General features: G+C 38.1%; 1 protein-coding gene across 3 annotated transcripts in view; it reads right to left on the minus strand.

Moving 5' to 3' along the window:
• Positions 1 to 21,706, minus strand: part of HMGCLL1 (3-hydroxymethyl-3-methylglutaryl-CoA lyase like 1) — a 140,126-nt gene extending 118,420 nt beyond the window's left edge. For all 3 annotated transcript variants that reach the window (XM_057699393.1, XM_057699392.1, XM_057699391.1), the window contains exon 1: positions 21,599 to 21,706. In XM_057699393.1, coding sequence (XP_057555376.1) covers positions 21,599 to 21,706 — 108 coding nt within the window. The remainder of the gene's footprint in view (positions 1 to 21,598) is intronic.
• Positions 21,707 to 23,162: the final 1,456 nt, after the last annotated feature.

Consider the following 23,162-nt stretch of genomic DNA (forward strand, 5'->3'; position numbering starts at 1 on the left):
TTTGTTCCAAAGTTTTATTGAGAAGCAAATACTGCATATACAGCCATCTCTTTAATCTGCCCAGTTTGTCCTTGAATGTGCCCATTTAGAGTTACACTCTCTTATCATCCAGAAAAAGGGCCTGCCTAGAGCTGACAGGAAGGTTAAGCCTCTCTGGTAGAGCCTGCCATGCACACACTCACATCGAGTGGAACTATTCAAGTGAGTTCTGGACAATAGGGCAAAGCAACGTGTGTCACTTCACTCTGGAAGTGGTCAGAAGTAGATGCGTCTTTCCCCTGGTCTCTCTCCCCCTCCTCTAAATGGCAAGGACCTAGGCAGGGCAGGGCCACAGGAAGAAGGACTTTGGGTCACTGAATGGCCAAATCATCCACCCTGGACTTGAGCAAGAAATCATCTGTGATGATTTTGAGGCACAGAAAATGTGGAGTTGTGTGTTACAGTATTTACGCATCCTGGCTAATGAAACCCAATTCTTAGATTTTGAGCCTTGGGTAGAGATGGAGCCTTGTGTTTGCCAAGTCTCCATACATTGAGATTAAAGGATTTTTAAGTGATTTCTGGGAAGGATGACTGGGGGTAGAGCCAGGCAGTAGCTTCCATAACATTGCAGTATCTTTCTAATTCCTAACCTTTCCAGATGCTCAAGTATCTGGCATCAAGAAAAAACAACTTGTACTCAGTGGAAACAATTTTATTTTTAAAAATAAACATGAGCCTTTGGGGGAGAAATAAACTAGCTTTCATCCCCCATCATCTAAACTAAACAGAATTTTATTCATTCATTCATCCCTTTATTCACTCATTCATCCATTCATCCTTTTATTCACTCATTCATTCATTTGTGGTTGGGAGTGGGGAACTGTGAGTAGGCAAGAAGCATGGGCAGGAAGATGTGACTGTGTGAAACAATTCAAAGCGACGCTGTCTTTACACATTATGAAGAAGTTAGCATCAAACTGCTAAAGTAAAACCCCTCACTTGATCAAAGATTTGGATTTCCATTTTCAAAACCCAGAGCTTTCTTAGGACTTTAAAGTCAGGCCAATATAATCAGAGTAAGACTGCAAAGGTGTAATAGCACGATGTCTTTCCAACTTTAAGACATGATTTCCAGTGGCTCGAAATAACGAGACATCATCACTGTCCTCTACTGTTCCAAAAAAACACGTCCTGGTGTGTTCTGTATTATGTGAATCTCATGTTCTGTTTCACGTGATACCTCTAAGCTGCTCTGTCTAAATTTCAATTCCAGTTTTTTTCTAAGTTCCGCTGTGACCTACAGTTCATTCTGTTAAGTCTTTTCCATAATCCCTCCACTCCATATTATATACACACCTTCAGTGCTCCTTCCCTCCCTCACATCCTAACACCTTCCCTTAATCGCCTCTTAATCATTTGCCTGAAAAGTAAACCCTCCAGCCACTTATTGTTTCCTTCCAGATGCTGCTGTGGAATGACTCCCCATGGACTTCCTGAACATTCCATCATGGTCAATTGGCTGGGCAGACTGTGAGTCCAGCACTGCAAAGCTTTTAAGCTCTTTCTTTCCAAGGACGCTCAGAGCTAACACCATTGTTTCCCCAGAAAAACAGCTAACATCTGCAGACTGGAACATCAAAACAAAGAAAAAAAAAATTGTGCATGGTTCTGCTAAAGTTGGATGCAAACTTTCTCAGCCATTTTAGGCAATAAATCAATGTTCTTCTTTTCAACTTCTATTGAAAAATAAACCATTGTGGCTGATTTTCAATTTCCCCTCAGAGGAATAGTTAACAAACAGGTTACATGCAATGACTAATTAGTCTGTCTGCCTTCCAGCTAAGTAAACTCAGCTTCTATTTGGAAACCGAATCTCATCAGGTCGCTCAAAGCACGTTTAATTTTATTCTGTGTTTAAACAGTTCATTTCAGCTGCATTATAAACTGGCCTATCTCAGCAAACTGCTTATTCTAAACTAAGAGTGTGCAATGTTTATTAAAATTATTCATTCCCCCAAATTGATATTAACAACTTTGAATATAAATACTATATTATCTTATAAAAATCACTTTTAAAAATTTGGTCTTAGTTTTTCTACAATCTCGGTTAATGTAATTTCCTTTTTAGAAATAAGGAAGTAAGGTCCCTATAATACAAGACGGAGCCAAACTCCAAGCCTCCTAATTCCAGCTGTTTCCTGTATAGATCATAATGGCCTTTAGTCATTTCTTTATTTTAGACAATTCCTTTAGATCCGTGTTTCTCAAACTTCAACGTGCCTACAAATCCCCTGTAGAACTTGTTAACACAGTTTCCTGGGACCATCTCCAGAGACTATGGTTCATGGGGTCAGGCTGGGTCAATGAATTTGCACTTCTGACCAGCTTACAGATGGTGGTGATGCTGCCAATCCAAGGACCACAATTGGAGAACCTCTGCTCTACCTGAAGCCAACTTCTAAAAAAACTATATGAATTATCCACGAAACACAAACAGACTCACAGACATAGAGAACAGACTTGTGGCTGCCAAGGGGGGTGGGGGAGGGAAGGAATGGGAGTTTGGGATTAGCAGATGCAAACTATCACATATAGAATGGATGGACAACAAGGTCCTACTGTAGAGCACAGAGAACTATATTTCATATCCTGGGATAAACCATAATGGAAAAGAATATGAAAAAGAATATGTATGGGTATAACTGAGTCACTCTGCTATACAGCAGAAACTGACACAACATTTTAAATCAACTCTACTTCAATATATTTTTTTAAAAAGTCTATATGATTATGCTTAAGTAACAGCCCATCACCATCAACTATAAAATCAATAAAATTCCTCTATCAGTATAATGTCAAACTGACAAAATTAAAATTCCAATTGTGACTTTTTTTTAATTAATTTGTTTATTGGCTGCGTTGGGTCTTCATTGCTGCACGCAGGCTTTCTCTAGTTGTGGCGAGTGGGGGCTACTCTTCACTGTGGTGCACAGGCTTCTCAGTGCAGTGGCTTCTCTTGTTGTGGAGCACAAGCTCCAGGCACGCGGGCTTCAGTAGTTGTGACACACAGGCTTAGTTGCTCCGCAGCATGTGGAATCTTCCTGGAGCAGGGATCGAACCCGTGTCACCTACATTGGCAGGCAGACTCTTAAGCACTACACCACCAGGGAAGTCCTCCAATTGTTATATTAATACCCATTCTAATTCTGTACCTCAGATAACACTTTCTAACTTCTTCCTTTCAAATGCCACTTTTTTATTTCTAAGTGGAAACGATTTCTCTTTCCTCACTTGGACCATTCCTAGTGGGTCTTCTCAGTATACACTAGGGTCAAAAACGAATGAGATTTTAAACCATAATACCAGATGCTCAAACGATTCTATAATATCTCTTTACAAAGTTCACAAGATTTAAACATTTTTTTAATCCCTCTTTAAATGTCCAGTGGTATTTTAGAAATACTAATATCGGAAGCATCTACATATTTTAGAGATCACTAAAAGAAACACATACACACAGAGACACTATTTTAGTGCTGAATAGTTTGAACGAACGAGAGATGGTTGGTCACAAGAGGCCTCATGATCTGCTGCCCCCACCACCAGGCCACCTGTCTTCAAGGGGTCTCCTTTTAGTCCTCAAGGCGGGAAGGGGGCTGGGACCTCAAACGTTAGGTGGATTCAGTTTAGCAGTAATAAGAGTCCCAAGTCACCTATTACAAATCTCGTAACTTAAAATGATCATCTGAAAACTGGAGATAATACACTGAAGTGTCAAGGACCCTCAAAGACGACAGCAGAACAGGTTAGGCAGTCAACTACAAGGCACGCAGGATGAACAGAGCTGCACTGTGGAAAATTCTATCCTAATGAATGCTTTGTCCTACACACCCGCTTTTCAGGGGTCCCCCTCAAGCTTTTCTCCTACCAAGCTCACATACAATGTCCTCAACTGGCCCAGGTCCAAATTTCCCCGAGTGCTTGAACTCCAGAACTTATACTCTGATATATCCCCATTCACCCAACAGAAACCAATATACACTTATTTATATGCATAGACATAAACCTACATACGTGAAGACCTACACCCATGTACTTGCAGACATGTTTGGATACGAACGGTGTCTATTTCAGTGAGTATATGTGCATGTACAATTGATAAATATATATATATATATTTACAAGCACAACTTCATGAGCCATAAATTTTGTCCTCATGAAAATTAAAGCAACTAAAATTTATCAGCACTTGAAAAGTATTCAAATATTTAGCTAATAATAACTAATAAATTATAAACTAGTGTTCTAAGAAAGTATTGATATATGCTGGCAGGGACGTTAAATCCAAAATGGAAAAAATAAAACACACGCCCTATAGACCGAATATAATTACACTGCCTCAACAGTAACACAAACAGCAAAACTGTATAAGGATACGTACAGGTTTTCCGATTTTCAATTCCTGTGAATTCTATGGCGTATGAGATTTATATATTTTACTAATGATTAGGCACAAATTCAATTTTTTCACACTTATTTTTCCTTCCTGAAAATTTATAAGATATTATGTTATAGCATGTCTCAGTTCATTTTAATTATTTTAAGCTTTCTAAAAGAGTTCTCAGAACAGACTTGTGGTTTCCAAGGGGAAGGGGTTTGGGGGAGGGATGGAGTGGCAGGTTGAGGTTAGCAGATGTAAGCTATTATATACAGAATAGATTAACAACAAGGTCCTACTGTATAGCACAGAGAACTCTATTCAATACCCTATGATAAACCATAATGAAAAGAATATTTAAAAAAAGAATGTGTATATATACGTATAACTGAATTGCTTTGCTGCACAGCAGAAATTAACACAACATTGTAAATCAATTATACTTCAATAAAATAATAAAATAAAATAATAAAATGAGAGGTGTCAGCATTCACTTTTTACTGTCTCTACTGGTTAACAGAAAATGCCTCCAACAATACTATGAACCTAAAAACAGAAGAAGGTTATTTCATGTAGTTTGAGTACTTAAATCACTTGATACCAAGTTTTACATGTGGCTTCATTAAACTATTGATAGCTACATAGGAGTTCACAAAAAATGAACAACAAGGATCGTATCTGACTTCTTCCCAATTTGAGAAAAAGTTGCTGGTCTTGTTTCACTCTTACTTTTAGGAAAAAGAAAAGTGGCATCAACTGTCCGGGGACTTGCAGCTTCTCCAGAGGTGGATGGTGCAGCCTCAAAGCCTGTAGCCCCCTTGGAACCAAGGCAGCCCTGTGGAGAGGCGAAGGGGCCATGGGAGCTCCTTACTCCTCACCAGTCTGCACCACCAGCCCAGGTTTGAGAAACACTGAGCAATAATGCAAGGATGGCAGAAACCTAGAGTCTGTCATACAGAGTGAAGTAAACCAGAAAGGGAAAAACAAATACAGTATGCTAATTCATGTATGTGGAATCTAAAAAAATGGTACTGATGAACCCAGTGACAGGGCAAGAATAAAGATGCAGATGTAGAGAACATACTTGAGGACATGGGGTGGGGGGATGAAGGGGAAGCTGGGACGAAGTGAGACAGTAGCATTGACATATATACACTACCAAATGTAAAATAGATAGTTGGTGGGAAGCTGCTGCATAACACAGGGAGATCAACTCCATGATGGGTGATGACTTAGAGGGGTGGGATAGGGAGGGTGGGAAGGAGTCGCAGAAGGGATGGGATATCGGGATGTATGTATAAACACAGCTGATCCACTTTGTTGTACGGAAAAACTGGCACAACAGTGTAAAGCAATTATACTCCAATAAAGAGCTTAAAAAAAAAAAAACAAAACGCAGGAAAGCACAGTGTGAGAGTGTAATTTCAACTCAAGCGTTCAGTTCTAATGTGCCTGGTTCTGGGTTCCTGAGCCGCTCAGGCTGAGTTTCTCAAGTGGAAGATACTGAAGTCCTTCTCCTAAGGACACATTCTGGGCATTCCATTCTACAATCCACTGTGTATATTTGTTTCACAATCTTTACTTCTATGCTTTTAATGAGAAATGACAGAAATTATTGTTTTCTATGCTTCAGACAACCCATGTCTTATTAATAAAAATTTTTATTAACCTCACAAGAACACTTCAGAACATTTTAGGTCACTGAGTTGTTTTTTCTTTTTTTAATTCCATTTTTTGCGTTGTAGTGTGCCACACTATGGTTTTGGATGGCCACACAGAAAAAAAGAATAAAGATTCTATGATTAAATAGATTTTTCTGACAGAAGTTACTCAGCAACTTTCAATATGTATATGAAGTCTGCATACACAATATTTGGTATGTAGACAACAATACATTTTAAATAAATCTAACCTTTTTGATATGACTGTACTTGTTCATTTGAGCTACTTACTAAAAAACTATGAAAGGATCCGTGTCTCAGAAATATCATATAAAACTATTAACCTGAGTTCAAGAGAAAGAGAAGGGCTGCGGGTGGGTCAGAGTGAAAGGAGGAGATCATGAAAGGTCACAAAAATCTATGGAATTATCATAAAAAATCTAAATAACTGGTCTCTGAAGAAGGGTGATTCATTCAGGTCCATCCACTGCAGGCTTTAAATGCTGAATCTCAAAATAAACCACAGTTCAAAGCCAAGCTATATCATTTTTTTTAGGCTCTTTATTAGAATATAATTGCTTTACTCTCTTGTACCAGCTTATGCGATACACCAAAGTGAATCAGCTGTATTTATACACATATCCCCATATCCCCTCCCTCCTGCGACTCCCCCACACCCTCCCTGTCCTGGCCCTCTAAGGCATCACCCATCATCTAGTTGATCTCCCTTTGTTATACAGCAACTTCCCACTAGCTAGCTATTTCACAGTTGGTAGTATAGATATGTCTATGCTACTCTCTCACATCGTCCCAGCTTCCCCTTTGCCCCCTGCCCCGCCAACCCCGTGTCCTCCAGTCCTTTCTCTGCATCTGCATCTTTATTCTTGCCCTGTCACTGGGTTCATCAGTACCAATTTTTTTTTGTTTTTTGTTTTTTGTTTTAGAATCTGTATATATGAGTTAGCATACAATATTTGTTTTTCTCTTTCTGGCTTACTTCACTCTGTATGACAGACTCTAGGTCTATCCACCTCATTACATAAGCTATATCATCTTAAACCATCTGTAACCAACTGCACTGATAGATTAATCTAGAACTTTACTAATATGTTAAAAGAAAACATGTTGCAACAAATGAGTATAAAATAATTTTCCTTTAATTGAAGGTTCCTACTGTTCAATTGACTGATGTGATATAGTGAAGAAATACAGGCTTTGGAACCCAACATAGATTCAAATCCAGTGCCTCTACCAGGTATTTGGCCTGGAGAAAGTATCATTCACTCCCTTTCCTCATATTAGAAGGAACCTCATATCACAGGATCTTCTTTTCAAGACTATAAGAGTTCAGAAAGTAGGTAAAACCTTTAGCAAACTTTGCTGATAAAGAGTGGTTGGTGCTCAAATGTCCATCGACAGATGAATGGATAAAGAAGATGTGGTACATATATATATATATATAATGGAATATTACTCAGCCATAAAAAAGAATGACGATGCCATTTGCAGCAACTTGGATGGCTCCAGAAATTAACATACTAAGTGAAGTAAGTCAGATGGAGAAAGACAAATATCATATGATATCACTTATATGTGGAATCTAAAATATGACACGAATCTATATATAAAACAGAAACAGACTCACAGACATAGAGAACAGACTTGTGGTTGCCAAGGGGGAAGAGGGGTAGGAGAAGGATGGAGTAGAAGGTTGGGATTAGCAGATGTAAGCTTTTATATATAGAATGGATAAACAAGGGCCTACTGTATAGCACTATATTCAATATCCTGTGATGAACCATTATGGAAAAGAATATAAAAAATACATATACATACAACTGAATCACATTGCTGAACAGCAGAAATTAACATAACATTGTAAATCAACTATACTTCAATAAAATAAATTTTTTTAAAAAGTGGGGTTTCCTAGATGGCGCAGTGGTTAAGAATCCACCTGCCAATGCAGGGGACATGAGTTCGATCCCTGCTTCAGGAAGATCCCACATGCCATGGAGCAACTAAGCCCATGTGCCACAACTACTGAGTCTGCGCTTTAGAGCCCGTGAGCCACAACTATTGAGCCCGTGTGCTGCAACTACTGAAGCCCACACGCCTAGAGCCCGTGCTCCGCAACAAGAGAAGCCGTGGCAATGAGGATCCTGCACACCACAACAAAGAGTAGCCCCACTCACCGCAACTAAAAAAAGCCCGCACACAGCATAAAAAAAACGACCCAACACAGCCAATAAAATAAATAAATAAATAAATAAATAAATAAATTTATTTAAAAAAAAATGGTTGGTGGTATCATCATATAATTTCCTAAACTCTTAATAATATTCTGTTAATGATTAGCATGATATTATCTCTCATATATTCCTAATTTATGCATATATAAGAATATGCATAAATTAAGCCAGTTGCAAATCTATTGCAAGTATGCTACAATAATACTCCTGCCCCTAAATAATACTTTTTTATTAAAACAAATGATCGACATTTTACTTAACAAGTTATCACTATGGCATTCCCATGAAAAGGTCAACATCTATACAATGCTTCAGAGAGCCAATAGATTTAAGAGATCCAGCTTTCTAGTGATGAGTGTTTATGCAGGTTTCTGTTCCATCTCCTTTAGCTCAAATTTCCCTTTCAATATTTTCTACAGCATACATTCAGCAGAATTATATTGAATTAAATATTAAAGTCTTGTCATATGGGAATGGGAACTAAGTGATAGCAGACATTCACGAACGAACCTCTGAATCACTCCATCTGTTTCTCCACAGCTTCTGCAAATGTCTTTTAAACCCAGCCCTAAAATCTAGGCAAAGAGAATTCCAAATTGCCCTCAGCTTTTATGGGCAACCAGGTCCACAGCTTTCTGTAAAACGCAAGATTTGAACTGTGACATAGCATTTTTAAAAATCAGAAAATCCTTGGCCCTTAAGTAAAAATTCTCAAAAAGAAGGAATTGTGTCTAACTAAAATAAGGTTCATATTCTGACTTCAACATTCAGCTACAATTGGTCTCTATTTCACAGTGAAATAAATACAGATCGAGGAAAGAATTTAAAAAGTGGATGCCAAACTCTGCACACCCAGTGGGTTACAGATAATACAAAAGTAGTGGCAGAGAGACCTGCCACTTCCTTCAAGATCCAAAACTATTTGGAAGGAAACCCCAGAAGGAAAGATGTCTGACATGTTCTCTTTGGGGTTTCCTGCCTCCTTGTTTGCCAAGCTTCCTAGACCCCGTCAGTTGTTAATAAAGTTCACCAAGAAGACTTTCTGAAAGGCTGATTTCACAGAGTGAAACTAATATTAAAGGCATTTTTCTGTAGTTGAAGTTTCTTTCCATCCACATTTCCCTACTTCACAAATCCAAGGAAGCATGACTTGGAAAGTTACAAGCATAACGTGACATTTGATGCGCTATCGGTGGGATACTCAGCCCAAACACTGGATCCAACACCAGAGACCACAGTTTACACACTGCAACAAAGAAGCTGCATCACCCTGAGGGTATCATTATAGCCCTCACTTTCTCTACTCCTTCTTCTGTAAAATGGAGTTACGAGAAGATGCATATCATACTCTGTGTGGATTAACCCAATAAAAACCTAGACATGGAAAGTGAATGAAAAGCTGGATTCTACTTTTTTAGGACCTTTAAAATGATAGCCATGAAAGAAAAAAATACACTTTCAAACTTCCAAAATGAATACATGAATTTTCTAGTCCAATGCAAAAAAAATAATAAATAAGGGTGAAAGCTACAGGCTTCCCTGGTGGTGCAGTGGTTAAGAATCCGCCTGCCAATGCAGGGGACATGGGTTTGATCCCTGGGCCGGGAAGATCCCACATGCCACGTAGAAACTAAGCCCGTATGCCACAACTACTGAGTCTGTGCTCTAGAGCCCTCGAGCCACAACTGTTGAGCCCACATGCCACAACTACTGAAGCCTGTGCTCTGCAACAAGAGAAGCCACCGCAATGAGAAGCCTGAGCACCACAACAAAGAGCAGCCCCCACTCACTGCAACTAGAGAAAGCCTGTGTGTAGCAACGAAGACCCAATGCAGCCAATAAATAAAGTTTATTAAAAAAAGAGTGAAAGCTACTAATGCTTGTTTACAAAAATATCTTTGATATAACTAAATACATATTTTTGCCAATCATAAAGTCAATGAAAGTGGTTTAAATCAAATGAAGTTTACTCTATGAATTAATTTTTAGCATATCCAACCTATTTTACTCTGCAAACATCTGCCAGGATCTAAGTATTTAAGTCTTCTGGATAACAGAATAGGTACATAAGACATAGTTTCACTCTTTGAGAAGACCTCAGTCTAGCAGTGCAAATATTATATATTTGCTAAAGAGATGTTTCCATCTATTCAGCCATTTTTGGTAGGGAACTGGGCTTCAATGCAGAAGATAAAATGGGTCCATTGGGCACTATTCAAGAACTGGGGTTGGCAGGGGCAGCAGTGAAGAACACAGGGAAACACTTGTAAAAAACGTTTCACCGCTAGTAAAAGGTGAGTATCCATCTTCAAATCAAGTATGAAAAAGTAATAATAAGGCAATTTTTAAGATTAAGGATCTTTAAATTATTACTTTTTGTAAAAGAGAATAGATTAGATATACGGAAGATCGGTGATAGATTGATGGATGATGGATGTTACATGGATGATAGATTGATGGATGGATGTTTGGATAGACGGATGATGGATGAAAGATCAGATAGATAGACAAGATAGATTAGATAGATGGATAGATAGATTAGATAGATAAATAGATAAACAGAAAGATAGATGATAGATGAATGATAATTGATGATAGATACACTGATTGATAGATGGATGGAGGAGAGAGAGAGAGATAACACATGGATGATAGAGAGATAGCTAGTTGATGCAGCCACAGATTGATAAACACAGATACATAGATGATAAACACAGATGCAATACAGATTGCTATGTTATATTCACACACGTATATATATTTAGCACATGGACTACTATCATCATCAGTAACTCCCCTAGCCCTGAATTAGAGCAAATGTACAGGCTTGTGTTTAACTGGATTGCAAGAAAGGATTGTGGTGGGTGGGAGTGAGGGGAAGTGATCCAAATAAGAAGCAAAATCAAGAAATGAGCTTTCAGAGGAGCACAGCGACGAAGAAGGAAAATGTGGCCTCGGCTGCACCCTGGGACAAAATCTCCAGTGGTTCCCGTGACACCTGGCCCTTCTGCCCCGCCACATCCTCACCACCCAGCAAGTATCTGTGCCAGAGCGCAGCTCTTCCCTTCCCTGGACCAGGAGGAGAAGTGCCAGCTCCCCCTTTCAAAAGCATGATTGGAACTCACAGCTCCGGCCCCTTCATCACTACCTAGAAACAATAGCTTTCACTTAAGTTTTATATTTTTCAGAGAGCCTTTCCATTCTTACTAATCTTGGCTTTTACATAAATAACATAAAAAAATAACAGTCCAAAATATATACTTCTAGGAACCTGAATAACTTTTTAAATTATCCTCCAGTAAAATTCAAGTAAAAATCAGTCTAATTTCAGAATGAATGTGTTTAGGAATAAGATCTGATCATCAATATTTATTTTCAATAAGAAAAGAACATAAATATTGGCTCATATGTATGCTTAGATCCAGGAGAAGAAATCCCCAAACACCTGAGCCTTCATTTGGGAATGAATTCTGATCATTAAGAAAAGGAAGATGGCCCCAAAGGGAAAAATGGCAAACTCCTGGTAATTTAAAGACAACTTTCTGCCTGCTGAATGATTATGATTAGGCTCTACACTGTTGGAAAATATGCCAATATTTAGAAATGTCCTGGATGGTCTCATTAAAGCATCCCCAGGTAATTGTCTAGTAAGGACCACAGACTCAAATATCCACATGCACAGGAAGATAACCTGGATGCGTGAGGCAGCTAAGCATATGACAAAGAGTACAAATCCTGTTTAAGGCATTCATATGTACTTATCTTTTAAGTGTACTCTTGACCAAACAACACATTTCCAGAGGTTAAATACGGCTCCCCTGTGTAGTGCCAATTTCCATCTCCTACTTACACTAACAACCATGAGACCAGGAAACTGGGATTCTTGTGTTGCTTTTACTATGAGGTCCTCAAGCAGGCTGGACAACACTTTCAAATCAGAAGTTCTGCTAAAATGATATTCCCCACATATGTGAGTCTGCATGATCTCTTTTAAATACCATCTGCTCCATAAAAGTGACCCATCAAGTTATGGGCCTGCACTGACTAGCTCCTTGGCTGATAAGGGAAAATCAAAAGAAGCAAAAATAAAAGCTAAACTTGGAAGAGGAAAATGAGGAAAGAAGAAAGGGTCAGGGAAAGTTACAGCCCAGAGTGAATAAGCAGAAAGGAAGCCAGAAGACTTGGAGGAGCTCAGAGCTAATTAAAAAAACAAGAACACAGGGTGGTGGAGGGAAGGATGTGAAAGCCAGCTGGAAGGAGAGAAAGCAAGGAAGAGAGGAGCCAACAGAAATCCAAGGACAGAAAGTATTGGAGATGGGAGGGAACAGGAAATTTATTGGAAACCAAGTTGTTTTTCCTTTTGTATCCAATGCAATTCTATTCCAGGCAGAACTCTAGTCTCAACCTCAAAGAGGAGGGAAGGGAAGTCGAAACTCATAGGAGTCTTTCATGGGCTGGAGCCAGGAGCTCTCAGAAGACAGATTAGAGGAAACATGAGCCGACAGCTGACCCTTTGACAGCAGATATAGGGATGAAGGGGCAGCACCATCACGCAGCCCAACATTTCCCAAAAGGTAGGTGAAGCAAAAACAGTGAGAGTTGGGCTCCAGCTCAGAGCTACTGAATCCAAATTTCCAGCACATTTAATAAACAACTCGGTTGACTCCTATCACCAGAAAGGTCAGGAAGCACTGGTATAGTGGTGAAAACCGGGGGCTCTAAACCTCAACTGCCTGAGTTCAATTCCTAGATCATCAACTATGGACCATGAACAAGTTATTTCATGTTTCTGCATCCCAGTTACTAAATCTATAAAATGAATTTTTACGGGGATTAAGTGAGTTATTGCAGGTAAAGCAGTTACACGGTGCCCAGTGCATACTGAATGTGAACCAGGAGTGAATCAAGGCAAAGCAAAAGATAATATTATAAACAAAAGGTTAATAATAAGAAATTATTTTTATCAACTCCAGGCCCATTAAATGGAAATATCTGAAATAACCTCATGTCAACAGAGATAAAATATTGTAAATTTCATCACTCATTGATTCATTCATTCATTAAACAAAATTTATTGAACTATGTCACACATAAAGAGGGATTTAATTGTATACTCTTTCCCTAAAGCCATATACTTAAGTTAGGCATAAAACCCATATTAATTTTTACCTTTAAAAAAATCTTCTTTTTTATTGGAGTATAACTGTTTTACAATGTTGTGTTAGTTTCTGCTGTACTATGAAGTGAATCAGCTATATGTATACCTATATCCCCTATTTCTTGAACCTCCCTCCCCCCCCACCCACCCCCATCTCAACCATCTCGGTCGTAACAAAGCACCGAGCTGAACTTCCTGTGCTTTATAGCACGTCCCAGCTAGCTAGCTATTTTATGCATGGTAGTGTATATATGTCAATCCTAATCTCCCAATTCGTCCCACCCCTCCTCTTCCCCCTCTGTGTCCACACATCCGTTTTCTACGTCCACATCTTTATTTCTGCCCTGCAAATAGGTTCATCTGTACCATTTTTCTAGATTCCACATATATGTGTTAATATATTATAATTGTTTTTCTCTTTCTGGCTTACTGCCTTATCTTTCACAATTTCTACTTATAGTGAATATCATTATAAGTCAGTTTTTCTGTAAAACATTAATTTTCCATGAAGCAGCCAATCTGTTCAATTTTTGAACTTTAAATTGTTACTCTATACAAACATCAAGCTATAAGATGAAAAAGTTCTAGGAATCTAAGGTACAGCATAGTTAATAATATTGTATTATATGCTTGAAAGTTGCTAAGAGAGTAGATCTTAAATGGTCTCACCACAAAAGAGAAATGGTAATTATGTGATGTGATGCAGATGTTAGCCAAAGCTATGGTGACAATCATTTGACAATCATATATGAGTATATCAAGTTTGTATACCTTAAACTTACACAATGTTATATGGCAATTATATCTCAATAAAGCTCAAAAAATAAATAAATAAATAGTTACTCTCAACAGTTTGCCTGGAACGTAACCACTTCAAAAGCTTTGTAATATGGTAAATGAATATATTTTTACAATTCAAATTATACTGCAAATTGGTGTTTCTTTTCTTTAATATTTCCCTTGTTATATTAGTAATCTTTTAACTAACTTGTTCAGAACAAACTTCTCACTGAGAACCAGAAAATATGGTGAAAATATTGGTGGAAAACACTTCTATTAGCCTTAAGGGTCTCCAATGCAGGGTGTACTTCAGTGGCCAAGATACTTGCCGAAGAAAAACATAAAGGGATGAGACCAAAATTCAGCATGAACTTTCTTCTTGAGGCATTCGCCAATCCTATGTAACCAGGTGAGAAGCTGAGAAGAGCATCAGAGCTTCCAGGAGTCTTAGAGATTGGGGAGGAAATATTTTGAGTTCAGGTCCCAACAAGGAGAAGACATTCTGATAAACACTCTAGGCTTTTAGTTAAGGTAGAACCCCTGGAGAACAACAAAACAAAAGTAAGGATGAAGAGAAAAGACAAGCTGTCATAAATGAAGTAGGTCCAGCCTTGAATCAGGTAAACATCTGACTGGCTTAAGGTAAGCTACCCTTACACTTACTGCCTGCTAGAAGCAAAAGATAATCAATCCCTCCTGCATCTCATGCCAATCAGAATGGCAATTATCAAAATGACAAGACATAAGTGCTGATGAGGATGTGGAGAAAAGGAAACCCTTGTGCACTGTCAGTGGGAATGTAAATTGGTGCAGCCACTATGGAAAACAGTATGAAGGTTCCTCAAATAATTAAAAATAAAACTATCCTATGATTCAGCAATTTTACTTCTAGCTCTTTATCTCAAGGAAAGGAAATCATTATTTTGAACAGATATCTGCACCCCCATGTTCACTGCAGCATTATTGACAACAGCCAAGATGTGCAAACAACCCAAGAATCCATTGATGAATGGACAAAGAGAATATGATGGATATATATCTACACAAAGGCATATTATTCAGTCATATAAAGAAGGAAATCATGCCATTTGCTACCTGATGGACCCTGAGGGCATTATGCTAAGCAAAATATGTCACACAGGAAAAGATAATTATATGTGGAATCTTAAAAAAACAAAACAAAACAACAACAATAACAACAAAAAAATGAACTCATAGATACAGAGACCAAACTGATGGTTGCCAGAAGCAGGGTCCAGAGGGTGGGAAAAAGGGGGGGGAGGTAATCTTTTCTGGAGGACTGTATGACTCAGAGCCTCAAATTACGTCTATAACATTTTCATAACAGGTGTAACACCTAAACTGAAAAATTAGTAGGCATTCCAAGAGGGAAGATACATGAAAGAGGCCCACTGGAGATCTGAATATTAGAATTACCAGACATGGAACTTAAAATAACTGAGAAGTATTCAAGAATTCTTGTTAAGATGGAGAATTGTGGCAAAGAACTAAGAATTGGTTTTAAAAACCACATAGAAATGCACTAAATAAAAAATATAACTAAAATTAAGAATTCAAATCAGCAGCAAATTAGACAAAGCTGAAGCGGGAAATAGTGAAATGAAATACAGGTGAGAAAAAATATTCAGACTGAACATGGTGAGGAAAAAAAGATAAAAAATACAAAACTGAGTATAAGAAATAAATGTGGCAACAAGGAACATTCTAAAATTCTTCAAACTATAGGTCCAAGTTGGGAGGTGGTTAAAAAAGAAACAGAAGCAATAGTTGAAGGGAGTTGGTTGGAAAATTTCCAAAGCACATGGAAGCCAACAAGCATCAAGTTCTAAGCAGTGCTATGAACCATTATCAGATACAAAGAAACTACCCCTAGACTCATCACAGTCATACCATTGGAAACCAAAGGTAACAAAGAGAGAATGAGAGAGATATTATCATCAAAGAACCAAAGTAAAACTAACAGCTGATTTCTCTCTGGTTTCTCTCTGGTTTCCATTGTATCTGTTGAGAAATCTGCATTTTGTACTCATGTCATGTCTGTATTCTAATTCTTTATATGGAACATATATTTATACTCAATATTCATTATATTTATGCATGTTACACATGTAAATACATAAATGTAATTTCAAGCAAAGAAAAACTGAACGAAATTATCACCACCAGATTTTTACTAAAGAAAATATTAAAGCAAATATGTCTAGTTGAAAGGAAATAATTTCAGATGAAAGAAGGGAGATGAAGAAAGCAATGAAGAGCAAAGGAAAGGGGAAATATGTGCAGAGATATAAATTATATTGACTATAAATACATATTACAAATATACCACATGGAGAATTACTATATACAATGACAACAAGAATATAAAAAGCAGAAGGCACTAAAGGGAGTTAAATGATCATATTTTTAATAAATTGCAGTAGAACTAATTTATATAACATTTTAATAAGTCAAGGTTGTATGTTGACTTCTTATAGGTAGCAACTACCAGTACCATAAAAACAGTATATAATTGACAACCTAATTCAGGGGAAAAATCCATTTTTAAATGTACATATTTTTAAAAGAAGTCATAAAAAAAAGAAAAAGAGGGGAGTAAAGGACAAAAGAACACCTGAGACAAACAGAAAACACAGTGGGAAGGTAGTTGGTTGCTTTCTGAAAACTACTCCCCACTCACTCTAAGGTATTTTGTAAATGTACTAACAGCTTCAGAGTTGTAAACTTAAAAGCATACAGTCACTTTAATCTTTAATTAAATTTAAGCAAAAATATTATACATTCCGATTAAATTCAAGATACACTTTAACAATAAATACTTCACTTGTAATCACTGTTTTTGCTGAAAGCAAATGTAACTTAAAGGATTAGGATATAATGTAAAATAACTACAAATTTAATCTCACATAATCTACAATTGTTGTTAAAAAACTAACATATTTTAAATGTTGTTTATGATAGAATTTAGGTCCTTGGGAATTTTATTGTTGTAATGAGGTATTAATATGTGAAGATATTTAGCTGCTGCTTAAGCAGGACTTGGAAATCAAAGAAGGACTACTTTACAGGGAACCTTAATTTTAGTCCAAACTTTAAACCACCAGTTAAGCCAGCTTCATCATATCCATTTTAACAGAGACAAATATAGAAAATAAAACAGGCCCTAAGAGATAGCTTGAACCACAGAAGTTTCAATTTTAACCTTCTGGTCTATTAAGGAAATCTTCTAAAAAACCAATGCCATTAGTTACAAAAAAAAAGAGAGAGAGAGAGAGAACTAAAGAATTTAATTAGTGGAGCTACGGTAGTGTAAGCCTTTAATTCACACTGACCTATCTGACCCATTTTATATTTGGTAATAAATTGTTAAACTTCAAATATGTATATTTGTACTTATATATACAATGTTTAATTTTATCTTAATAATATATTGGTAGCAGAAAAAAGTCTAGGTTGTGAATCTTTCCATTGACTAGCACAAGATTCTTTAAAATAGATCACTCTGTCCCAACTGCAACCAATTTATTTCAAAACTTTGGGGCCCTGCCCATGATTCCCTCTGCCAGATTTAACAGTGGAGATATAGTTGAGCTCTGTGCATCTTTTAACAGCCTCCAGAATCCATTTTCAACTCTTTGCCTATCAAAGTATGACTAGATTCTATGAGATAAAAAGATAAGCCACAACCTAAATGTCTATTGACAGATGAATGGATAAAGAAGATGTGGTACCTATATACAATGGAATATTACTCAGCCATTAAAAAGAATGAAATAATGCCATTTGCAGCAACATGGATGGACCTGGAGATTATCACACTAAGTAAAGTCAGAAAGAGAAAGACAAATATCATATGCTATCAATTATATGTGGAACCTAAATAATAATAATAATACAAATAAACTTATTTACAAAACAGAAATAGACTCACGGACACAGAAAATAATCTTACAGTTACCAAAGGGGAAAGCAGGGGGAGAGATAAATTAAGAGCTTAGGATTGGCAAATACAATCTACTATGTATAAAATACATAAACAACAGGTCCTACTGTATAGCACAGGGAACTATATTCAATATCTTGTAATACCCTAAAATGGAAAAGAATCCAAAAAAGAATAGATATGAATAATTCAATAATTCAGTTGTATAATTGAATCACTTTTCTGAACACCAGAAACTAACACAACATTATAAATCAACTATAGTTCAATAATAAAAGGAAAAAACACAAACAGTAATAATACCCATCTACCAGCACTAAGACCAAACTTTACTGACACTTGTCTTAATTCTCATCATCTTGGCATTCACATAACAAACAGTGAGCCTTGTACTCCAATGTGCCAATCATTGTTTTGGACCCTGAAAAGTGCTAAGAAGGATTTCATGGTCCCCATATATCTGAGATGCTTATGCCCTAGAGGTTAACATCCATTCATTTGTTCACTAACAAGTATTCATTGGCCATCAAAAACTAATCAGACATTGTGTTCATTGCTGAGGTGGTGGAATTTCTCCTTACTTTTACGATGGAGTCTGGTACAAAATTAAACATAAAATGATCAAGACAATAAATATAAAATTCATATTATTTGTAATGAATAGTGCACTGTGCAATGTAAGATAACAAGAAATGCTTGCCTTGAGAGTCTGGGAAAGATTTCATGAGGAAGCAGCATTTGAGTTCAGATCCCGAGGTTAGTTAGTTGAAAAGAATCTTCCTAGCAGAGGGAAAAACAGGTAAAGATCATGTTTCCAGAGGAAAGATGATTGGAAAACTCAAAGAAGGACACAGTGGCAGGGATAAGAGAATACAGCTTAAGACGATGGTAAAGAGAGATGCAATGAAAAGATCATCTGAGGCTTCTACGAACACATTAAAGGTTTTGCTTGCTATTCATTCCTAAAAGCAATGAGAATTCACAGAAGATTGTGAAACAGGAGAATAGCATGATTCTATTTGAAATAGAGAACATCTCCCAACTAGCTGCAGAAACAGTGGTTTGAAGGATTGCAAGAGTCTAGTAGTTCACTGGAGAGAGAATGCCACTTTAAAATTGATAGCAGCTGTAAAGCTGGAAAAACTGATGGATCTGAGAGAAATTCGAGAGGTAAAATTGAAGGACTTAGTGATACTTTGGATATGGGGGAAAGAAGAAAAGGAGCTCTTGGTTTGTGCTTCTAGGGCTGAATGAATTGCAATGGCATACCCTGTGATAGGAAATTCTAGAGAAGGGCTGAGGTTGGAAGGGGAAGAGCATGAATCCAATTTGGCAAATGCTGGGTTTGAATTGCTTTTGAGATAACCAAGTGATGATGTCAGGTGAGCAGGTGAACATCAGGACTGGAGCTGAAGAGAGAGAGAGAAATATAAATCTGGAAGACGGAGGTATACCTATAGCAACAGAAACTGTGAGTGTGGATAAAACGTCATGAGGAATCTGAAGATTTACCCCTGAGCCAATCTAGTTCCAGCCTGAGGAACCAGAGAGGTAGGGCTTAAAGCAGTAAGGATGTTATTAAACACAAGCCAAGGAAGGAGGTAAATTTCAGGGTGAAGTGTCATGTGTCAATGCTGCTGTGAATTCTGTAGGATAAGACCTAAAACTTTACCATTCCACAATATTAGAACTAAAACAGAACTATGCATAACATGCCACGAGAGCACAGAAAAAGGAGAGCAAGTCTGGGAGGAGAAAATAGTTGGTCAAAAGAAGTGATATTTAAGCTGTGTCCGAGGAATAAATAGGAGTTTCTCACTAAAGCAGTCCAGGGATAAAATGGCAATATTTGGAGAAGGTACAGCTATTTCTCCAAAAAGTAACAAAAAAGTCTTCATTAGGCTGATGAATGTCCAAAGACCCTATTCCCCTCATTCCTAGATCAGTCATCCTAGTCATTTTCAATTACCCTGCTTCCACATCCTAACAGGGCAAAGTAGACATCCTCACCTAGCAGCCTAGCTTCTGTCATGGTCTCCAAAGCCCACAAAGTCAGACTATGGGGGTTGAGAAAGAGAAAAATAATATTAACCCAGCAATAAAAGTCATATAAAGTCGCAGATTTAGGGACTGGAAGTTAAGGATTCCTGATTTTGTATAGCAGAGTGAATATGAAGGTTGAGAAAAGTTATAGTATGACGATCAAATTAGAAAGCAGGAAAATGAAATAGAAGACAGGTGAACATATGGGAAGATAAAGAATTATTTTCCCTTTCTTGCATTGTCAGCAATAGCCTTTGAGTCAGATGACCAAGGCCATCTTTTAAGTAATGAGGAGCAAAGTATATTTTAAAGAATCCACAAATGCTGAACTCCAATCTGTAGAACTAAGATTACAATGTCACAAACTGATACAATGAACTGAAAATACACTGACAGGAAAATGGATGCCTAATATTAGAACAGTTGACTTAAAACCACAAACAAATTATGCTTACCCACTAAAATACTATACTTAATACAAGTTACTATTTTGTACATAGATGAATCAGGAATAAACATTTTGACATCCACCAAAATTCGAAAAAATAATAGCTAAACCCTCAGAGTTTCCCTCCCTTTTCCCACGTTTTAACATTCACTTAACAATTATCACTGTTATGCCTTTGTGAAACTTTAAATTTTAAGCTCTTCTAAGGGAAAAGTCAATTTCTTTATATAGATTTTCTTCAGTTACTTGCCATTTCCGGTTGAGAGTGCATTAAATCGCAAGTATGTGAATACTACTCACTTGCCTAATGATTGTCTTAAAATGGGCTTTCAGGAATCACACGGGAATACATCGTGGACTGAAAAAATCCCTGTCATGTACCATTTTTCCCCAGCGTGCTCAAGTGTGTTGAAGCATAAATACATAAGGGATAATTAATGATATGACGGACGATTTCATCCCACCGGGCTTTCCCAACCTTCTATGTTGGCTTTGTTCCTTTTTCTGCCTCAGTCTGACAAATTCGTCTTCTTTGTCACGCAATAACCAGGAGAGAATTGAAAAGAAGGGCGCTACCTTGGAAGAGTGCTGTATATTACGTGACGCATCCCTTCCAAGGAAAACACAGAGAAGGTACAGCTTCCTTTAGGCGACCTGCACATGGCCAAGATAGGGATTTTGGTGAGTCTGAGCTGCAGGGGCAGGTCTGCAGTTCACCACGGAGAGATGATGGGAAACCTTTTAAGGGGTGAGGCCTGACACTACAGAACTGCCGCAGAAAGGGCCCGGGGTGAGAGGCGACACAAGAAGGGGAGAGGAGGCCTGAGGGGTGACGGGAGAGGGTGGGGAAACCCTGGGCCGCGAGGTGGTACCTGCGCGGGCTCGAGCGCCCCTGCCACTGAATCCCCGATCCAGAGATGCTCCCGGAGAAGCTGTTGGTAGCTGAGACAGTGCTTCACCGCGGAGGGCACGTTCCCCATCGCGGGGCCCGGGGCGGCGGTCGGCGATGGGAGGGAGCGGGGAGGAGAGGGATGCGGGCCGGGCGCGCGCTGCGGTCCCGCGCCAGCCCGCGAGCGCGCCTCCTGCCTCCCGCCTCCCGCCTCCCGCGCGCGGCGAGCCCGGTCCAGCTCTGCGCACTGCGGCGGCGCCAACCTCGGAGCGCCCGGGGCAGGGCTCGCGGGAGACACCTGCGCGCACGCGGGCCACCCGGGAACCGCAGCGCGGAGGAGATATTCCCAGCGTGGCGCGGCTTCCATACTGCGCGCAGCACGCAGGGCCAATCGCATCTGCACACGTCCCACTTACCGCTTCTCACCTGGTTTGGATCCCACAGGGAAGGAAAGGGTTAGGTCTCCATTAAAGGAAGAGGTTCTGTGTTTTCCCGTCGGGCAGTTTGCTCATTCCCAGGTACAGCCTTTTTGTGTTCTGCCTTGAACTCATCTGAGTTTATCTTCATGACAATAAACTTGACATATATACACTGTTAGATTTAGAGTAGATAACCAGCAAGGAACTACTATGTAGCACAGGGAAGTCTGCTCAGTATTCTGTATTAACCCGAATGAGGAAAGAACTTGAAAAACAATAGATGCATGTACACGTATAACAGTCACTTTGCTGTACGCCTGGAACTAACACAGCGTTGATAATCATCTGTACTCCAATATAAAATAAAAATTTAAAAATGAAGACATCAGTCATATTGGATTAAGGCCCACCCAAACAACCCTTCAAATCAGAAAATCAACCTTGACTTCAAATCAGAAAATCAACCTTTACACAGCACTACCATCCAATCTACATTCCCCGTGCAAATTTCACCAACTGCCTCAACAGTGTCCCATTTGCTCCTTAAAAAAAAAAAAAAAAGCTCGATTTTTTAAAAGCTCGATTTTTAAATATTATGAGGCAGGAACTATACTCAATATTTCATAACAACCTGTAAGGGAAAAGAATATTTTATTTACATATATATATACACACACACATATATGTGTATATATATATAACATGTATGTTATAGCATATATAACTCAGCCCATACATATATACTACATATGCCAAGCTTCTGTTTTATTGTTTCCTTTGCTCTTTTTCTCTTTGCTTCTAATATTAAGGTTTTATATCTTGGAAAAAAAAATGATGCAGATCCAAAGTCTTTGTATGGAAGAATTTCTTTATGACCTTTCCTTTATTTCCTTGTTAAGGCACCACTTCATTAACTTCTGCAATGGTTTCTCTTCATATAAAATTATCATATCAATTATATCAATCTATGGCACATGCTAAAATAAATTTCTTGGAGAGCTTAAAAAATCGGAATCATTTTGCTGTATATCTGAAACACAACCTTGTAAGTCAACTATACTTCATTTTTTTAAATTACAAAATATGAACAAAAAATAAATATTTTGAGGCAGTTTGCAAGGTAGGAAC

Source organism: Hippopotamus amphibius, chromosome 11, assembly GCF_030028045.1.
Source record: "Hippopotamus amphibius kiboko isolate mHipAmp2 chromosome 11, mHipAmp2.hap2, whole genome shotgun sequence".
In the NCBI taxonomy this organism is placed as follows: Eukaryota; Metazoa; Chordata; class Mammalia; order Artiodactyla; family Hippopotamidae; genus Hippopotamus; species Hippopotamus amphibius.